Source organism: Silurus meridionalis, chromosome 8 (genome assembly GCF_014805685.1).
Source record: "Silurus meridionalis isolate SWU-2019-XX chromosome 8, ASM1480568v1, whole genome shotgun sequence".
Taxonomy (NCBI): domain Eukaryota; kingdom Metazoa; phylum Chordata; class Actinopteri; order Siluriformes; family Siluridae; genus Silurus; species Silurus meridionalis.
In genome coordinates this window covers 12,790,773-12,810,748 of record NC_060891.1, presented here as the reverse complement: position 1 = coordinate 12,810,748, position 19,976 = coordinate 12,790,773, and the positions used below count along the sequence as shown (strand labels likewise).

The window sequence follows — 19,976 nt, the reverse complement described above, 5'->3', positions numbered from 1 at the left end:
TTGTTTTATTGTCATCTTCAGTGGCTTGTAAAGTGGATTAAATGGGCAGAAACAGATTTTGAAGAGATTGTTGGTTGTCAGGTTTCCTTACCTCTCTTTACTGCCCGAGGGCTTCCTGGGGTACTGCCCTTTTTTTCTGTCCCCACCGTTGATGTGCGCAAACTGGCTAATGAGCTGCTATCGTCCTCTGAGCCTGAGTCTTCATCAGGAAGAGGAGCGCTGCTGATCTGTGTGGCTTTCTGCAAATGCGCAAGTGGCAGTCAGCACGGCAGTAAAAATCTTAAGTTTAAATGTTTCTATGGAACATGTAGCATTTTTCTTGGGCAGTAACACCAGGAACATATTAAAGAATTAATAATGTACTGCTGTCTCCTCACCCCTTTCAGTGTGGAGTAGACTGGTATGGTAATGTTTCTGTAGATGAGATGTGTGAAAGGACTAGGAGCAGAGTACTGGGGAAAGGTGGACACTGCAAAATAATAATCACATGTAGAAACACTGCTTAATATCAGAAGATGTCAATGTCCACACGTGCGTCTCTCAGGGTCAACACCACTCAGTCTGCAAAGAATAAACTGTGAAGATTGATGATGGTTATGATAGCTTGGATTAGCCAAGAATTTCCCAGAAAGTAATGTCTATCACTGTCAGTGGCTTTGAGTTTGTGTCAACATTTACATCCAGCATTACTAACTAGTGCTTAAGATTTCATCCCAAATGCTAATCCCAAACATTTCTGTGCATTTTGAAATGCTGTATTTGTTTCACTTTTTGCAATACACCCAATTTTTCTGTGCACAATTTCAGTATTAAAATGTCATGATTATATGACTAAAAAAGAAAACCATTTGACTGAAAAACATTTTAAAATAACATTGAGACTTGCTAAATAGTTGGCATTATTTCTAAACTTAATTTAACAGCCACTTGTACTTAAGAGCACAAAAGCTGCCCAGGAAGGTATATTTCCTAATGCTCCACTGGGAATATATAGTCAATGAAAAAGAAAAAGGGGAGGAACAGGGCAAATTACACACTGCCTTTGTCCTTTCATCAAGGTTAATGAGAACGAAGCCATTCCATTCACAACTTTGGTTCTGACACACCTTAAAAAAGCTTTAAAGGTTTCAATGAATGGTAGTTTCAGCTGTCCAGGTGTGTATGTGTGTTTGTGTAAGTGTGTTTGTGTGAGTGTGTGTTTCCCCAGGTGAGAGGAAGCAACATCAAACAAAACCTGGTCTCTCACTGACAGCTGAAGAGGAACCACAGAAACATTCTTAAACCATATCCATCTGTTGACCTTGTGAGTGAGGTGCACTGATTGCCTGGTGATGGAGTAAAATTGTTGGTAACTGGTTGGTGATTGATTGATGTTTGTTTGTAATATTTGTGGTGCTAAAACACAAATTTGCTGCTGGTTGGTGCACCTACCTCTACCCGTATTTCTGGCCCCAGGGCTAGCTTCTGAAACTCTCATACCAGACTTTGCAACAGCATAGATACGACTCTCCTACAAAACACATGCATGCATAAAAGGGCAGTCAGAAATAAGCAAGTACTGAATGTAGGTCATCGAAAAGTCTGTTTTAAACACACATTCCTTCAACCATCATACCCAGGAAGGAAAGCGGTGCAAAGGTGGAGTAGGAGGTTTCAGAGCTTCTGGATCCAGCATCTCCAGCTCCTCTGCCAACCCCACAAATGAAACACCATCATGGGGTGCTACTTCTTCTGTGGGCCCTTCTACCACCCCGTCCATTCTTTCTAGAGGTCCCTCATCAATGTCTGTCTCCTCCACCCCGAGTGTTGAGGCAGAACCCAAAGCCAGACTACAACGGTATGGGGATGTGGAGGATCCGATGTCTATGGTGACGTTAACCTGATGGAGTCGTTCCAAGCCTGGCTGGGGTTGACTGTGGTGTTTCTTGAGGAGCTGGATGCTGTCACGAGGTGTCAAAGGGGTCCGGACTTTGGGTAGGGTCATACTAGTTCCAGAAGACAGAGCTAAGGAAGCAGGGTTTATCTGAGATACCCCCGTTGGCAGAGGACTCTTAGGAGTAGGGGTTGGTGTGTCAAAGCTACGAGGGCCAGAAATCTCATAGGCTGAGGAGGAAGAAGAAGAGGAAGATGAGGAGGAACGTAAGCGCTGTAAACGGAACTTGCTGTTGAGCTCGTCAGAGGAATGGTCTCTGTCTGAAGCTCCTCCTCCACCTCGATCTCGTGCAATAACAGCAGAAATCTCTATGCCTTCCCTCTTGTCTAAAACTGTCATTCCACTTGCAGTGACTCCTTTCTCTGTGCTGAATTTGTGTCGAGACAAGTGTTCAGATGCATTCTGAGAGTCTGAAGCCTCTGGTGCCTTCCTTTTACCGTCTGTAACAAACACAAAAAGAAATCAAACTCTAAAGAGTAGTTGAACTATTATGAAAAGACAAACTATAATTCGTAGCACTTAATAAACTCTATTTATTCCTTATTTGTTCAATAAAATCTCATGTGAAAAACACACAACATAGGATAAACCAACATCACACAAATCTCTCTGTTTTATGCAGTAAACAGTGATGGGGATAAAAAGACATGCCTCTAATAGTGTTGGACCCAGGTTTGCATGATCCTGGCAGTCTCAAGCTCTCATCCTGTGTAGGGGATGTGCCAAAGCAACTGGGATGACGTAGAGGGCTGGAGGACTGGAGAGTGTCCACTACTTGAGGCTTTGGAGAACATGGAGATGTGGGTCTCTCCAGTACAGCTGTGTTAAAGAAGTTGGAAATTCATAGTTCAAGTGTTAATAAAACATTGAGAGAAATGGGAGGAGGATGATAAAAAAAATAAAATAAAAGATTAGAAATTACTTTGAAGTTTATCTTGCAGCAGGAGGATTTGCTCTGCCTGTTTCAGGTTATTCAGCTTTAATTGCTGGTTCTCCATCTCCATCTGAAAGGCAAAGATATAACATAGTAACTGTGGGTGATAATTAGCTCCTCATGGGTTCTATTGCTGGGTATAAGTTCAAGCTTTCTAAAGAGGTTCCACTTACTGAAGTTCTACGTAATAAAGGGGACAGACTGAAGAACAATTAAGTTTGCTAGGTTAAATGTTTTTTCCCCCCATAGCTCATAACTCACCTCCCGTAACTTAAATGTAACCCAATCTTTGATTTTGGCTGCTTTTTCCTCTATAATCTTGGCTTCTTGGGCTCGAACCAAATTCTGGAGATAAAGAAAAACCTTTTGAAACATGTTATTGGCATAGGAAAAGGTCAGATTAACTCATACTGTTTTATGAACATACATGGCTCTGTGTCTCCCTCAGATCAGTATCGCTACATACCTGTTTTTCCAGCTGTGCTTCAAGTTTCCTCATAATCATATCTTTCTCCTGCGTCTGACTGGTCAGTTCTTGATATCGCCTGTATAAGGAGCTTTCCGATTCACTGGGATGCATATTCACAGATTTAAGCTTCTCTTCCATTATCTGTACCTTGAAATCAGAATAGCAGAATAAATACCAGCAGCTTTAATCAGTGCTACTGAATTAGAAATTAAAAAACACTTTAGAGGAAGGAACACGAGGTCATACTTGTTTCTCTGCATTTTCAGCCCGCTGGTCAGCTTCAGTCACTCTTTGCTCCAGTTCCTGCATCTACAGCAAGACATGCAGAGAATAGAAAATGCATTATGATTATTATTGCATGTGTTATTAACTGATTATGCATTAATAACTGTGAACGAAAGTTCACTCTGCCTACTGAAATCTGGATCTTCATACACCACCACCTTTACATCACCCAATGAGAGGCAAATCATGCAATATGCTTAATAGTGAGAGAAATTTACCAGCACCTCACACCAAATGCTACATTTAGCATGTGGTTTATCAGTGCAGGGCTGGGTATGTGCCTACCACAGTCTGCTCCAGTTCTCTGCCAGACCACCATGACCAGCTGACAGGAGAGAGGTAGTTAGGGCATGTCTGAATTCACCGTGGCTTTGTAAACCTACCTCCCACCGACTACTCATAACAGTTGTGCACATACTTGAACACATATAGCGCACAGATGTTCAACTGGTGATGGTTTAAGAAGTAAGACTCCTCACAGGGGAATTGGCATTTGCTAGTTTTAGTCTGAAGAAAGCAGCCCGGGGAAGTAGGACAGGATTTTAAACCGTATGGAGAGCTGTCCTAATAACACCAAAATGTACTCTTAGATAATCTGAATCATTAACAGAGAGGAGAAAGCGACTACAAAACAGAGAAAAGAAACTGGAAAGAAAGTAATGTGCTGACATTAGCAATTTCATACATCTAAAGAGGAATGTGCAGTCCAATGGAATGCTAAAACAAATGCATGGAACCAATGTGTGTTTAGGTAGAGCATATGGCAGAGGCTCAGAGAAAAAAAATTACTGTAGTGCATTAGTTTTTTTTCTTGCTTTATATCTCACATAGCCCAGCACCATCTACTGGTACTAATAAACTCATGAGAAAAAGCATGGATCCCATTAAGTGAATATTGCATAACATGACTGAACGTCTGGCAAGCTACAACATACCTAGCAATGTTTTTGAATGCCAGTTACAGCTATTACAAAAAATAAAACTATATTCATTCATTCCTGCCTTTGAAACCCAGAAAACAAAACAAAAAAAATGGATGAAAAAAGAAAAAGTGGAGAGTCCAGACTGCAAGTCATAGAGTTGAGAGGGCATGGGGACAAGTACAAACGTGTTAGACATTTACCAGCTGTCTCATTGCAAATGCAGTTGCTCTTTGGAACAGGTCAGGTGTCTCCTTTTGGTGTGATTTGAACCTTAGTGCAAAGAAAGTTCCAGCCATGGCATTTAAAAACACAGATAAATCACTGCACTGCTTAGAGAAATAAATGAAGGACATGAGAATGTGGTGTGGTGCCAGGAGAAGTACTGAATTTCACTGTCCTCTGTTAATGCATAGCCCTCGCCAAAGTGAAACAGCAGCTGAGCCCCACAATCATTAACCATCTCACATACTGACATGGTTTCAATTAGCTCCAGCTCAATTATTAAGAAACAAACTCAATATTCAACTGATGTCTACAAGACAGCAAAGCAAAAAACAGAGAGAGAACAGCAGGAGAGACAGAATATTGCTATTTCAGGTGAACCCTCCTGTCTGAAACCAGGTTATAAATCATAACTCTAAAGAGATTACCCCACTGCCAGCCCTCTCTGCTCTCACATTATTTACACATATAATACATTGAAGTAATGCCTTTGTGTGTATTTACACTTCTGTTTTAATAATAACAAACAGCAAACAGATATACATAGACTTTTTACAGCTATCGAATACAAACTGCCCCTTGCCCAATGTCCACACAAGGTCAAGTTTATAATGTGCTCCTTTTATTGTGGAGACATTTGATCTCCACCACAAAAGCAAAATATTCACATATACTCACTGTCAGTACTGTCATACTCAAGACTCATACTCTCTTTAGTAGAGTGATTTTGATTTCTTTTGAGCAGAAAACACAACAACTCCACAAAACACTCCACAAAACTGCGATCACACCCTCATCACATGCTACATTGTCCTATTCCCTAGCTCCAAAGTGGGTCAATGTGTGAGACACTCCTAACATGGCCTGGAGAGCCGGTGGAATAGTGTCAGGAGTAATCTTCTGGCAATACCATGAGCTGAAAGCTGTCAACACCCTGCTCTCCTCTCCCTCTCTGCTTTTACAAAACAACCATACACAGAAAAAAAGAGGGATATTTAATCCTGTCCTTAAGTGGAGAGAGAGAAAGAGAAGGATAAAGGGGGTGGAAGAGTAGATGTCATGAGGAGAGACAAGACCTGATTTAAGACACCAGTCTGTGAACTGTGTTTGGACAGCAAACATCCTGTGCGTGTAGAGAAAATGAGAAGCAATGATAGTCAAAGAGAAAGAAAGGACACACATAGTTAAACACTTAAGTATAGGTCTGTATTTATTCAACACTAACAGGTACGCCAACATTTACCAGAGTGGTGGGGAAGTCCTTGTTATTTGGCAGCTTGTAAAATAGTACTTAATCCAATATATCCTATTATCACAGTGCTGAAATCTTAAAGTTCAGACAGGGGTTAGAAAGCTGTATCTAATCTTATTCTTATCTATCTATCTATCTATCTATCTATCTATCTATCTATCTATCTATCTATCTATCTATCTATCTATCTGTCTGTCTGTCTATCTGTCTATCTGTCTATCTATCTATCTATCTATCTATCTATCTATCTATCTATCTATCTATCTATCTATAGTGCTAGTCGAATTGTATGCCTTATTATTCATTATTTTGAATTGTTGGTTTAATAGAAATAATGTGAGTGTTAAGTAATAATATTGTGCTTGAAGGATAATCTAACCAAACACTTGTCTATGCTATGCTATGCTTGCTCAATAAAGATATGGTTTACATGAGTTGAAGTGGGAGGTCTGCTATAGAGATCTGGCCTTAACTTAGTTCAACACCTTTGGGATGATCTAGAATGCTGACCGCACCCCAGACCTACTCACCCTACACCGTACCTGACTTTACTAAAGCCCTTATGCCTTATTGAGCACAAATCTCCAAGTCACACCGGTATGTTTAAAAAGCAGATACAACTCTTATGGTCAGATGTATTTAATGCTCAAAATATAAAATTGCATAGGAAGCAGCTTAACTGTCTAAGCACAATATAAGTACACCTAAGGTCTAAATACCAATGTACATAATTTCTCTATTCATCCATCACACAAAACTCAACTCTGAGTGCATCTTTTAATGACAGAGTCTGACCAACTTCCTACATGACACAAACTAAAATAAAAAAAATATATAAGTCCTATGGCTTTCTTTGCATTGTTCCTTTGTGCAAGCTTGACTATTATTACACACATGTTCATGGTTTACAGACTAGCTTATCTATACCTTTCTTAGGACCAGATGTGCCTAACACTGTTCAGAAAGCGGCTCCTTAATAGCACACATAAAGCCATTCTTTTGTTCTTCTGTTTAGGCAGATAATACAGAGTCAAGCTGTTACTTGTGTCTGATCAAAAGGGTGTCCGATTTTGCTGCTGAGTCACAGATCTCTGCTGTAATCAAGATGAACTGGTACAGGATGGAAATATATGGCAATGCGCTTCACCTTCCAATAGAAATTAAAATCACACTTGCTCACGCACTGCTGAAAATCAAATAAGCGCATGCCTACATTAGCCAGTTGTGTCTCACTCTTTTTGCAAGGCCCTCTGCCAAGTCTGACAATTAACTGCTTCTTGCAACAGCAAGGTCAGCGGAGCATGAACGAGTGCATAGGAGAGAGGGGGAAAAGTAGAAAAAAAGCATTGATTTACCTACTACTCTAAGAGGAGGAACAGCAGTACTGTAATCCCCCTTTTATCGCGGTGGTTACATTCCAAAAACCCCGCGATAAACAAAAAACCGTGATAAACCGCTGCCACTCCAAAAATGCTATTTTATGTATACAGTACTGTACTAACATTTTACTTCATTTTATAATTAATAATTATATTTTTATTAATACATTTCATTATTTTAACATAAAACTCCACAAAACCAATTCCCTATAAGTTTTCTGGTCTATAGTGCTATCTGGGAGAGACAGGGAAAATCAGCCAAACAAATTAGTAATGTGGCAAATGCAATTCCCTGATAAACCGGAGGCACGAGATTCAAACCGTGTTAAAAACGGCAGATTACTGTAAAATATTTTGGTTAAGGTTAAGCATTAAATCAAATCCAGCCGTGTTTAGAATGGCAAGTAAAATAGTAAAGCCCTTACACATTGTACAATGTATATTATACAACTGAAATATCATTAGACATGTGTGATGTTTAATGGACCTGCTATAATTTAAATTTTAAACTGAACAACAGTACAGTAGTGCAACTTAGGTGCTATCATGCCATACCTTTTCTGCCAGCAACTGGCGGATTTTCCCTGCCTGCAGTCGGAAACGGAGTAGCTGCATTTCGAGAGCGATGCATCTCTTCTGCCAATCCATGCTGGCAGAAGGAACAGCCACTGCTGCACTTCCCTCCATCACCTCTGCCATTGAGACTGTCCTAAACTGTCAGAGAGAGAAAGAGAGAGAGAGAGAGAGAGAGAGAGAGAGAGAGAGAGTAAGAAGCCAAATGATAAACAGTGGACTAGGAGGACATGGCACTGAACTTCAATCTTCTAAAGTGTGAAGTGAAACTAAGCATGCATCACTGCCTGTCAGAACTTTCCAGTGTAATTACCATGCTCTAGTTTTACTCTGGTGTTAATAATCCAATATTACTGTTCTCGGAAGAGACTCAATAGAAAAGATGCAGTCTAGAAAACACTGTTATACATTCACTTTAATAAAAACACATGTACACCTGCTGAATCAAACAATTATATGATCGATCAAATAAGCAGCTACATATCACATAAATACAGGTCAAGAGTTTAAGTTCACATCAAACATCAGAATAGAGAAAAATGTGAATAACTGCTGGTACTAAACGTTTTGCAGTAGCCTTTGAGGTCTTCTGGATTATTCAAATAGAACAGTACAAAAAAAAAGAATGGACAGACTAGTTTGAGTTGAGAGGAAGGCTACTGTATTACAAATAACTGCTCTTCACAACCGTTGTGATCAGCAAAGCGTTTAAAAAGCACATCATATCAAACCTTGAGGCGGATGAGCTCTAACAGCACAAAACCATATTAAGTTCTATTCATTTCTTTCCAAGAACAGAAATCAGAATCAACAAAACTCATGATGTGTATAATTTGTCATAAAAAGGTTTTAAAGTACTGTGATTAGATCTTTTGCCATATTACTTAATCCAGTGCTCTGCTGTGCTCTGATCTTCCTCAGACTGACATTTCTGAAAAGGTGAGTGCACTACTGACATCACAGAGTTGGCAGTAATCCCTCCAGGCTCTGATCTTTTTTTACTTTCTTTTATTGTTTCCCTCCATCAAAAAGAGAACTCCTCAAGTTACCTTGGTAACAGAGAAACAGCAAGCTCAGCGCTCAAATGAAGCATTTAAATGAGGACTTCCTTTTTCTGGGATTTGTCTTTCTTTTTCTCTTTGCAAGCATTACCTTCTTCTGAGACTGAGTGTTGAGCAGCTCGGCACTTTTCTAGACAGTTTACCCACCAGGCCAATCCCTTCCCCTGAAGCAGGCACCCAAATGTCCCTGCCTATGCAATGCCTTCTTAATTACAGGCCCAGCAGAAACAGGATCTAGGCCCAAACAATGGCGTCTTTCTGCATGACAGTCCCATTACAGATATGTAGGAGGGGGTCTGTCTCTCTCTCTCTTTCTCGCTCTCTCTGCAGGAGACTTTCAGTGTTGGGAAAATTGAGTTTGAAAATTATTTTTACCTAAATGAGACTGCCAGTAAGCCAAATGTTAAAAGCCTGGCACTTTAACAAACTGTCTAGGGCTTCTGGGATCCTGGGAAGGAGCAGTCAATCAAAGCAGCAGGAAAGAATCGACTCATTACAAAAGCTAAAACTCTGTCCAGCATGAACAATACTGTGCTTTGCCTGAAAATGATTAAAGATATCAATACCCATACTTGACGGGGGGAAACTATGTAGGCTAGGCAAACAAAAAACAAGAACAACAACAGCAACGACCAAAAATGTCCACAGTGGAATTCATGTCTCCATAATAAATGCTTTTCGGCAGTTCCGAAGCAGCAATTTTTATGGTTTCATTACAGTTCCTCCTACCAGACAATAAAGCAAGGCTGCTGTAGAGAAGCTGGTTATTGGGCTGCAGGCCCAGACAGAGCATGACACCAGAGTGCTCCGAGTGCACACCACCACAACAGTGCCATGTGGCGCTCTGCAATTAGCAGCCTCCTAACTATAGCCCTGTTGGCAAATTACAGAAGGCCTTCATCCGGGAGTGTCCATTCAACGACCAAAACTCTCCTTTCAGATCACACTGGTTCCTGTATGCAGAGACCTTAGGTTTGTGAAATTGCAGCCATGTGGGGTTATAAGGAAAAGGCATGAGATGATGCCAAAGCTTGTGTTAATTGGCAAATATGACAGCAGGGTGCAAATAACCTGTTTGCTGGTAAAAACAGATCTTCACTAATATATTGATGACAAGTGCTTTTGCATCCTAAGCTCTTATTTACCATGGAGAGCAGAGAGGCTTTGAAACTGTACTGTAGACCATTTACTGCTCTTCTGAATGTGGGATAACGTGTGGTTTCGAAAAGATTGACTCTCCAAATCAGTGTCAATCAATCGTCCTTGATCCGCTATATTGCTTATAATAAAAAAGATAATTTACTCATTCTATCCCCAGGTTGGTATATCCAGATATATTTTTCCAGCATAGCTTTTCTGCACCCTAGGCAAAAAGACACTTCTGGGGCAGACTTTAAGTTGCAAAACAGAGTTTCCATCAAAACAGCCAGAGCTGCTTTAAGTTGCACAATGGGGGCCACTCGGCCTTCAACACAGCCACGAGCACAGCTGGCAAAAACTTGACTCATCCAGTCTCTCTCTCTCTCTCTCTCTCTCTCTCTCTCTCTCAACTCAACGCATGGAACGTCTTTTATAAACAAGAAAGAAGAGCGAGATCTAGACATTTACCCTCTACTATAAACAAACACCATGAAAAGCATGCTCGTCTCTAAACATGATGATGCGTCAAACATGATGATGCAGGTCCATAAACACACAAAGCTTAGTAATCACCTGAAATAATCCAAGCCTGCTCAGTTATAATTATATGATTATAAGCATGACTATAATTAAATCTAACAAACATAGGCTGTATAAATGATGCAGAATAAACGTTATATGAAATAACATTTACATTTACTATGTCTCTATCATTAATAACTTGCATTGTTCTAAATAACATTAAACATTCAGTTTATATGTGACTCTTTCACTGTTGGCATCAGTCTTAGTTTTTGTTTTAGTTTTTTCAGTACTTCTGTGAATAAATTATTCTGAAAGCATGATGTTTCAGTTTTCTGATGTCAATCACATTTAATATCTGAAACAGAATGCCAGGAAGAAAGAAAGAAATTGACATGTCTTTGCAAAAACACATGCATTGGTCTCTCCCAACTTTGGTTTCCAGTTTTCACAACAGTGTTGTGTGTGATGCGATTGCCATGGTAACGGTTAAAATCGAACACAACCTTGAGACAGCAACCTTTGATCCATCCGTAAGAATTCTTTTAATAGTTTATTTTTTGTCAAAGACATTTTGAATATGTATTAGAGATGTCAAGCAATTAAAATATGCATGATTGTCATGAGTTAAATCGTGATTAATTGCAACTTAATCACACATTTTTATCTGTTCTAAATGTACCTTAAATTAATACTTTTAAAGTTTTTTTTTATACTCTAATCAACATGGCCATGGACAAATGTGGATTGGTTATGCGCATGTATGTTTATTATTAGTGAAACCAAACTCAACATAGAGCATAAAGACAAAATATACTCGTAAATGTTTTAAAGTAATTATGTTTTTTTAAATTACGTAAATCATCAGGACACCAAACGGAGCTTTTGCTACATTTTTACACAGATGGTTTTAACGCGTACATTTTGACAGCCCTAATGTATGTGTGTGTGTGTGTGTGTGTGTGTGTGTGTGTGTGTGTGTGTGTGTGTGTGTGAGAGAGAGGGAGAGAGAGAGAGAGAGAGAGAGAGAGAGAGAGAGAAAGAGAATCTAGAACCTCTTCAATTGCCATACAGAAACACACACACTCAAAGCACAGAGTCACACAAAAACAGCCTATAGTCACGACTGAGCATGCAGCTGTGGTGATGTAAGTGTTTAGGTGGTTAGGTGATATCATCCTATCAGACATTAGAAATCCCATGACAAGATCCAAGCAATTCCTCAAGAATGTGACCTTTCTTCCAAATGACTAAAATCAGCAGGAAATAAGTGTGTGGATGTGGCCATGCAGCCTGTGGTGTGTGCGCGTGCGCACGTGCACGTGTGTGTGCGTGTGTGTGTGTGTGTGTGTGTGTGTGTGTAAGCATAGGAGAATGCGATATGTGCATTTTCTACCACATAAACACAGCATATCAAGCAATTTGTCATCTATAATGTTGCCAAATCTGCACTTATCTCGGTTTATTTCAGAGGGAGCACAAACTAAGTTCTTGTTTTTGTCTTTCTAGTCAGAAGATAACTTTCAATTTAGGGCCCGCACAACAGTTTATGGTCACTGCGGACGGTAGTGCTGGAGAGTTGTTTAACTGTACTGGTTCCTGAAAGCAAAAGAGCAGAGACACCATAATAGCCTGTCATTCCAACGGTTTGGTTCTCTATATGAAGGGAGCCTCAATGAGTCTGAAAAAGTATCAGCAAATGCATAGCAGAGATATAAGTAGATTCTTCACACAGTATACCATAGTATATATTTGTGTAGCGAACAGCTGCAGATGTAGCTTTTCTCCTGTGCATCTTGTCGGCTTCATTCTCTCCTTCTTCCTTTGCTCTGATCTCAAAGAAGCACCATGCAAAGACTAATAACAGACTACTCTAAACTGGCCACCCTCATTATCAGCCCATGTAGTAAATATAGACTTAGGGCTGGACTATACTTCTGTGTTAAAGCGCTTTTGCGTCATGATTCGAAGAAACGGTTTATGGGTAAATGTGGCGTGAAGAGGCGTATTGATGGACTGTGTACATTCCCAAAAGCTAACAGTGTACCAGTGTAGGTGTTGTAATGAGATATTGTCACTCTGATATTGTTCTCGAAGTAATACTGCCTTGAATATTGCTTTCAAAGTAATAACACTGCCCCAAATCTGAAATTGAAATAATAATATCCATTATTTTTCCCTGTCCTATATGCTGAGCATGTACCTCCAACCAACTTTTGAGTGTGTTGTCTATTAAAAAATAATAAATGCTTTCCACTGAAATGGAGGAAAAATGCGTCTTAAAATATTACATTCGGTCTCATCTATAAGTCAACAGCACAATCATGCATAACAGGTTTTTCCTACATATGCGTACAAATATTAGCGTGTTATTAAATCACACATTCACTTACAGTAAACTACAATCAGTAATTGTTAGAATATGAAAATAAAATGTGTAAGGCTTTATATTGGCTGGAGCTGTCATTATAATGGACAATTATATCAGCCTGCAGAAGCACAGTCTTTTGGTAAAGATGCAATGTTGGTGATGCAAACTGTTTCACATAATTTTTTCAACTGCAGATAACAACAGTTAAATTGAAGTGTACAAATACATAAACTAAATCATATTTTAAACAGATTAAACAGATTAGTGAATGTTTTCACAATGTTTTGCTATTCCCCCATGCTTTAAAAACAAATTATAATAGTGTTTTCTTCTAATCATCATTACTATCATGAAACAATAAATCGGTTCTTTTTTTCCTATACTGTAAACACTGTCCCCGAGCATACATGCACATGTTAAATAAAAGTATGAAGGCAGACGTCTGCATGCAAGTCTGCTCACAACACCATGACAGGCGTACATAAATAAACGGTCACAGGATCTATCAAGACAAAGACATGCAATGGATCTAAAGTTTAAACATTTTCAGAGCTATCAGACACGCACACATTCACACGCATCGTAGTTTTTTCCGGGACCGACATGGACCGCCGATCTGATTTTAAATCATTTACTGTCTGTTCACTAATGTGAATGAACTTCACAGTGGTTAGGTGAACTCATTTTTAAATGAGAAAAGGTATATGCATTCCTCTGCTTGACTGTTTACATTTATTCATTAGGAAGCTCTAATAACCATTTACACCTGAGTTGCAGAGTATGAAGTAACAGACCATTAGTATCAAAGTGAATTTAACTATTTAATAAAAAGAAAAGAAAATCCCTATTACACACACTATTCAAAACATATAGCATCTTCCTGAGTTTATTAACGCCTTTACAGGTGTGCTGTATATCTGAGGCTTATTTTATCATGCCAGCTTCTAAGCTGATGTTTTTTTGCACATGCTTACCTTTTACACATTAACACCCTGCTAATCATTATAGTAATTATACGGGTTGCATAGGTGAAATTAGCTTTTTTGACTTTTTGACTCCACAAACTCATTCATATGATGTACAGGGTTTCCCAAAAATATCCACATATTTAGGCTTCTTCTAAATTTGTCATTTATATTATTATATTTTTATTATTTTAGACCTTTACAAATGCCTTCGACAAAAGCATTGTCAACTAGTTTAAATCATTATCATGGCCGGATCAAACAAGCAACATGGCAAGTAAAGAATACACACAACACTGTTGCCAACAACTTTATCAAACATTTTGACAAGACATGAAGTTTTTTGACCCAGTCTGGAAAGCAGATGTACACAAACGACCACAAGTACAACTGTGTGGTGCTGGAAACACAGTGTCCTATGCATGTAGACTTTTGGGACATCCTGTGTAGTGTATTGATCCTACTGTAATGTCCTGTGTATTTATCCCATGCTGCTGCACTGTTTAAATTACTGTCTGGTTGTTTACTATTGTGTTGCTGTATGAGTGTACACATGGACTGAACGACAACATTTACTTACACTAGTGCTCAAACATGAAGTACATTTACACTTGCTTGCCGGACAAACCCATTTATACAAAGTTTGAGGTTGAGAAACAACTAAGCAGGTCAAGTTTAGGATTCTTCCGTGAAGTCCAAACAAATGGAATCTCCTGTGCTGGGATTTGAACCTTTCTGATCAGTCTTATCCACTGATCGCTTCCAGGAGGCAGAATATAAGCATAAGCCATGTATTACTATCTTATTACCTATTAATTACAATAAAACTCTCCTTTTGTCTTAGAATAGGAGCAGCATCTCCAGTGCTCTGGGTTTTTATACCTGCAGGGTGTGAGGGTGGACTTTCACAAACATTCTAGTTGGTTATACAACAATAAAAATGATGCCTTAAACTAGCATTAGAACCTCACCGGTGTTTCAAGTGATGCTATGAAACATTCTCCAAAAATAGTCACGCGTACAGGTGTGTCAGTCACTAACTGGTACACATACACACACGCGCGCGCGCGCACTATCCAAAATTACTCCGACGCCCGGCTCGTGCATCTTAAAGCCGCAACTTGAGAGCTTCTGAGTGTGTGTGTGTGTGTGTGTGTGTGAGTGCGATCTATATACAAATTCTATGATACATGACAACAAACGTCCCGAAGATCTAATCCTATGCAAATACCCGTGCAAAACCCACGCCACTATACCAGCGACCTTTTCCTAATTTATAGGCATATGTGCGAGGAGACAGCTGGTTTTGCTTACCTTCTCCGTTCAAACGCTACAGCCGGAGCATCTCACACACGCGCGCGCACACACGCGCCTGAACGCACACACGTCCGCAGCTGCTCTGCAGTCATTTATTCTTGCATGTGTCTTTGCGCCATAAGTTTCTCTCTCTCTCTCTCTCTCTCTCTCTCTCTCTCCACGCCAGCCAGAACCAATTCAGCTCGAGTCCTCACGCGGCGAGTCCTCGGTTCATTTTCCTTTAAAGAGCCGAACGCAAGCTCAAATGACTCCGTAACCACGCCCCCTGACTAACGCCCCCTCTACAGGAAATTGCGTCAGATTTCAACAGAAAGAAACAATCCGAATAAATGCTCAAGCTCTAGTAGTGATGTGGTGATGTAAATTTTGTCCTGATTTTTTGTCAGTAACTGCCTCATACTGTTTTCTCTAAACGAGCTCTTATAATCTCCTATTGAGAACACATCAAATGATTTGTCAAGTAACTGACAATTTACTATTATAGTTATTGCAATCACTATTGTATATAACGTAAAATAATAAATGAAGCGGAAAATGTTAAAGCCCAAATAGCTGAAAATGACCCACACATTGTCTTCTTTTTTTAAATATCAAGAATTATGGATATACACTTGGAAATTTCTTCCACAGTTGTTTCTATAATAATTAGTAAGGCTATAGCCTACTATACTATACTATACTATACTATACTATACTATACTATACTATACTATACTATACTGTAATTATATGGTTTTTGAAGCAGTGTTTTTCAATCTGCTAAAGTATAATACTATTATAACTGTAAAAGCAACTATTTGATTATACTACTAAATTTTGATTATTTGTATATTAAGCTGGATGGCCCCTGAAAAGGTTTGCAGTTCAGACCTTTCACCAATTAAAAAACATTTGGTGCATCATGAAATGGAAAATATGACAAAGAAAACCCAGGACTGTAGTAGACACAAATGGAACAATATTCTCTAAAACTATAAAAGTCTTCTCAATTCCAAAATGTGTATGGACTGTTGGGAAATGCTACACAGTGTAAATATGACATGTTGCGACCATAAAATTCAAAATATTTTTTTTCCTTAAAATGGTACATTTCCCTTGTTTAAACATTTGATATGTTTTCTGTGTTCTACTGTAATAAAGCAATATGGGTTTATGAGGTTTGCAAATCATTACATTTTGTTTTTATTTACAGGTTACACATTGTACCAATGTTTTTGGAATTGGGGTTGTAGAATTTAACAAATAATGGAGTTATTAAGGAATAATTTATTTTACCTTACTTACAGGCACATGAACTATGTGAATATTCCTAGACTTTTATAATATGGCAAATTTCTTATAAGTGGGAGAGATTGACATTCAAATTTTCTTTACACAAATCTGTTTTAAAAGTGGAATATTTTAGTAACAAAAAAAATTGCAAAAAAACATAGAATTCAGGGAATTAAATACCCTATATGAAATATATAACTCTCTGCCAACAGTGAAAATAATAGGAACAGAAATAATAATAACTAGGGCTGTCAATGGATAAAAATATTTAATCTAAATAATCACATAATTGTCATGAGTTAACTCGTTATTAATCACACATTCTAATCTGTTCTAAAAAAAATTTAAATTTGTGTTTAAATTAACAATTATTTGTTTTTTAATACTCTAATCAACATGGGCATGAACAAATATGGATGCTTTTTCCAAGTCTATGTTTAATTATTAGTGAAACTATACTCAACCGAGAGCATGAAGACTTGTATACTTGTAAATGTTTTAAAGTAATTATGGTGTTTTAAATTATGTAAATCATCAGGATGCCAAATGGAACTCTTTCTATGTTTCCACACACATGGTTTTAATTGCCGGATGTGTAAATCATTTTCGTGCTTGATTTGAGACTTGGCGCATCAGTAAAGGAAATGTTAATAATTGAATTTTTTTAAATCTGAGTAAAGAAAGGACATCATGAATAAATGTGTGTTGCATTGAAGGTTTTAATTTCACCTCTTTTATAGTTTTTTTTTTATTTTATAAAAATGGTCATACAGAAATGCACGCTTTGTTAATTGCGCGTTAATAAAATTAGTGTCTTTAAGATTTGTTTGCATTAACGCGTTATTGGCGCATTCATTTTGACAGGCCTAATAATGACTAAATACAAACTGGTGTATTTGCATTATTGTAGTGTGCACAATTTGAACTTTTAATTTTCCATTAATAGAATGCATTAAATTATTAAAACACAAATAATATTATGTGTTATATATTTTTCTTATGAGTATTATAAAGTGTGTGGGGGGGAGAAGGGAACCCATTTAAAAAATAATAACTTTGCACTTTTCAGGTCGAGGCTACTGGTTTAGCATGTTTTTATGAAACCAGTTAAATGATGGTGTGAAAGTTCATTACTATAAGTTTTAATTGCCAGCCAATAAAAAGGTTTGTGAGTGTAATTAGCGTGTTTTGTGAGGGCAGTGTGCATTCCCATTAAGAGTTATTGCCCTGAATTACCTTACAAATTTAAATTCCCTGATTATAATGGTTTAGGTTTTCAAATCGCTGTGATTCATTGCCATCATAAAAATAAATCTATATGGGCCACCTGAACATTATGCTCATTTCATGATTTCTGAGCAATCTTACTTTATTCTAAGAACTGTTACTATGTGTTGTCGTATATAGTGTTACTTTACATTCATAGAATCACTTTTGTGTATTCTTTAATGAGTCATTGTAGCTTTCTAGGGGGAACATCAGAATACACGAAGCAGTTCACTGAGTTGAAGCGTTTAAAGCCTACAGCGGCTTGGACAGCCTAGCAAGAAAAGCAGGGCTTCACATTTCCTTAAGTAGATGGCTGTTTGTCCTGATTTTTAAAGGCTTGTCTCATAACTTATAAAGTGTGGAGTGGTGAAGTCATTGTAAGCCGCACCCTCCTGTATACAGTGCAGGGGAAGTTGGCTGGGATGTCATCTCAGTGAATGGCTCTTCAGAACAAGAGATGTCAACAGTACAGATTTGAACAGCAATTCCCTTAAGCTGAAGCATTGCAAAACATACAAACAATGTAGGCTTTTGATGGATTTGCAATTAAAACGTTATGCACTACATGGTCCAATGCAGTAATGTTACTGCTTCATTAATGCTCCATTAGAAAAAGTATTAAAAAAGAGAATGAGGTCCATTAATCTCAGTCAAAAGAACTCTGTGAAGCACTGAACAGTTGGTGTGCAGTTCCTGCTACACTGCTGTGCAGCCAGAAAATAAGGGAGGATTAGAATGTGTGTAGATCAGAACTCTAAGGGTGGGTGTAAGTCAGTTTTCTGATAGGCCTCATGCACAGATCCAATCTTCTCGTAGAGACATGGTGCAGGTCAAGGTTCAACGAGTGCCTCAGAAAAACACAGCCACATGTTGAGGTCAAAGCAGTGGCATGGCAGAGACTCCACTCACGCACTACTGCACTGCTTAACCTCTAGAGATTTTGTTCAAGTTGTTACAAATAAGTCCACTTTCTGTGTTTCTCTGCCCATGTTTTCTGTTATGTCCTTTGAGCATTTTATTGGGACTTGGCCAGTCTCTCTGGAACGTCTGAGGCACAGCATTTTTAGAAACTCCTTTTCTTTTTATACAAAAAGGAATATGCAAAACAAGCATTTTAACAGCAACAACACACATTGGCATATTAAGTTAATGGAACCACAATAGTTAGTACGGACTGAAACACTGTGGGTTGATTTGATGTCTTTTTTTCCCCATTTCCTTTTTGCTGTGAGGTCTGATAAGTGAGGGCCACATTCAAAGGTGAAGGCCAGCATTCAGTGTAATTTCAGGGACAGCCATTGAGCTGGTTAAATACTCTTTTACATACACAATAAACACAGAATTTTGCTGAATTAAAATAACCATTATTGCCAGTGAACTGTTCAGTAGACACCTTATTTTGCACAGGGTGCCTCAATTAATGATAATCAGTATTTAATTCAACATTTTTTAATTGGTATATGTGGATTGATGATGTGTTTACTTTCAACTTTTGTTCCTGACATTAAGTGGAGAAGAAAATAATATGCCGCAGCAGCTAGAAGGGGTATTCTGACTAAAGGTTCAAGGCAACATTAAATATCCCAGCCTAAAGCAAATCTTTTTTCGGCTGCTCCCATTAGGGGTCACCACAGCGGATCATCTGTCTCCATACTACTCTGTCCTCTACATCGTACATCATACAAAACTCACCCTTAAAGCAATCTGAAACATTTTCTAGAATGTTCTTCCTAGCAAATTGCAACTTTTTCCAGAATTTTGACTCAATGGTTGCATCCAGTCCTGGTAAATTGCTGGATCGCTTGCAGACAAAACTACATGTCTGACAGCATTTTAAGAGTTCTCTGGAGAGCTAGTGGTAGAGCATCTAGCCATTTTTATGTTTAAAATAGCTTAAGTGTCTAGATTAAAATAGGCTACACAGTCATCTTTAAATCACAGGCTACAAGACTGATGGTTGCTTATCACCTTCACACAAGCTCGTCATTTCTGCTGCAAAAAACAACCTATGAGAGCTAAGCAAAACCTGTGAATGTTTCAGTAAAAGAGAAGATGGTTAACTCTTTAATAAGGCTTTTGTCATTTACAT

The 19,976-nt window shown here is 38.4% G+C and overlaps 1 protein-coding gene across 5 annotated transcripts in view; it reads right to left on the bottom strand.

Moving 5' to 3' along the window:
- plekhh1 (pleckstrin homology domain containing, family H (with MyTH4 domain) member 1) overlaps positions 1-15,551 on the bottom strand; it is a 30,784-nt gene extending 15,233 nt beyond the window's left edge. For 2 of the 5 annotated variants that reach the window (XM_046855130.1, XM_046855132.1), the window contains exons 1-11: positions 15,344-15,548; positions 7,953-8,111; positions 3,583-3,645; positions 3,334-3,483; positions 3,129-3,212; positions 2,856-2,937; positions 2,585-2,752; positions 1,616-2,373; positions 1,432-1,510; positions 378-469; positions 92-239 (exon numbers count right to left, since the gene is read on the bottom strand). In XM_046855130.1, coding sequence (XP_046711086.1) covers positions 92-239; positions 378-469; positions 1,432-1,510; positions 1,616-2,373; positions 2,585-2,752; positions 2,856-2,937; positions 3,129-3,212; positions 3,334-3,483; positions 3,583-3,645; positions 7,953-8,096 — 1,768 coding nt within the window. In that variant the 5' untranslated portion in view covers positions 8,097-8,111; positions 15,344-15,548. Of the gene's footprint in view, positions 1-91; positions 240-377; positions 470-1,431; positions 1,511-1,615; positions 2,374-2,584; positions 2,753-2,855; positions 2,938-3,128; positions 3,213-3,333; positions 3,484-3,582; positions 3,646-7,952; positions 8,112-15,343 lie in introns of all 5 variants that reach the window. The other 3 variants (XM_046855129.1, XM_046855128.1, XM_046855131.1) reach the window with 3 other exon arrangements.
- Between the last annotated feature and the right edge of the window lie 4,425 nt (positions 15,552-19,976).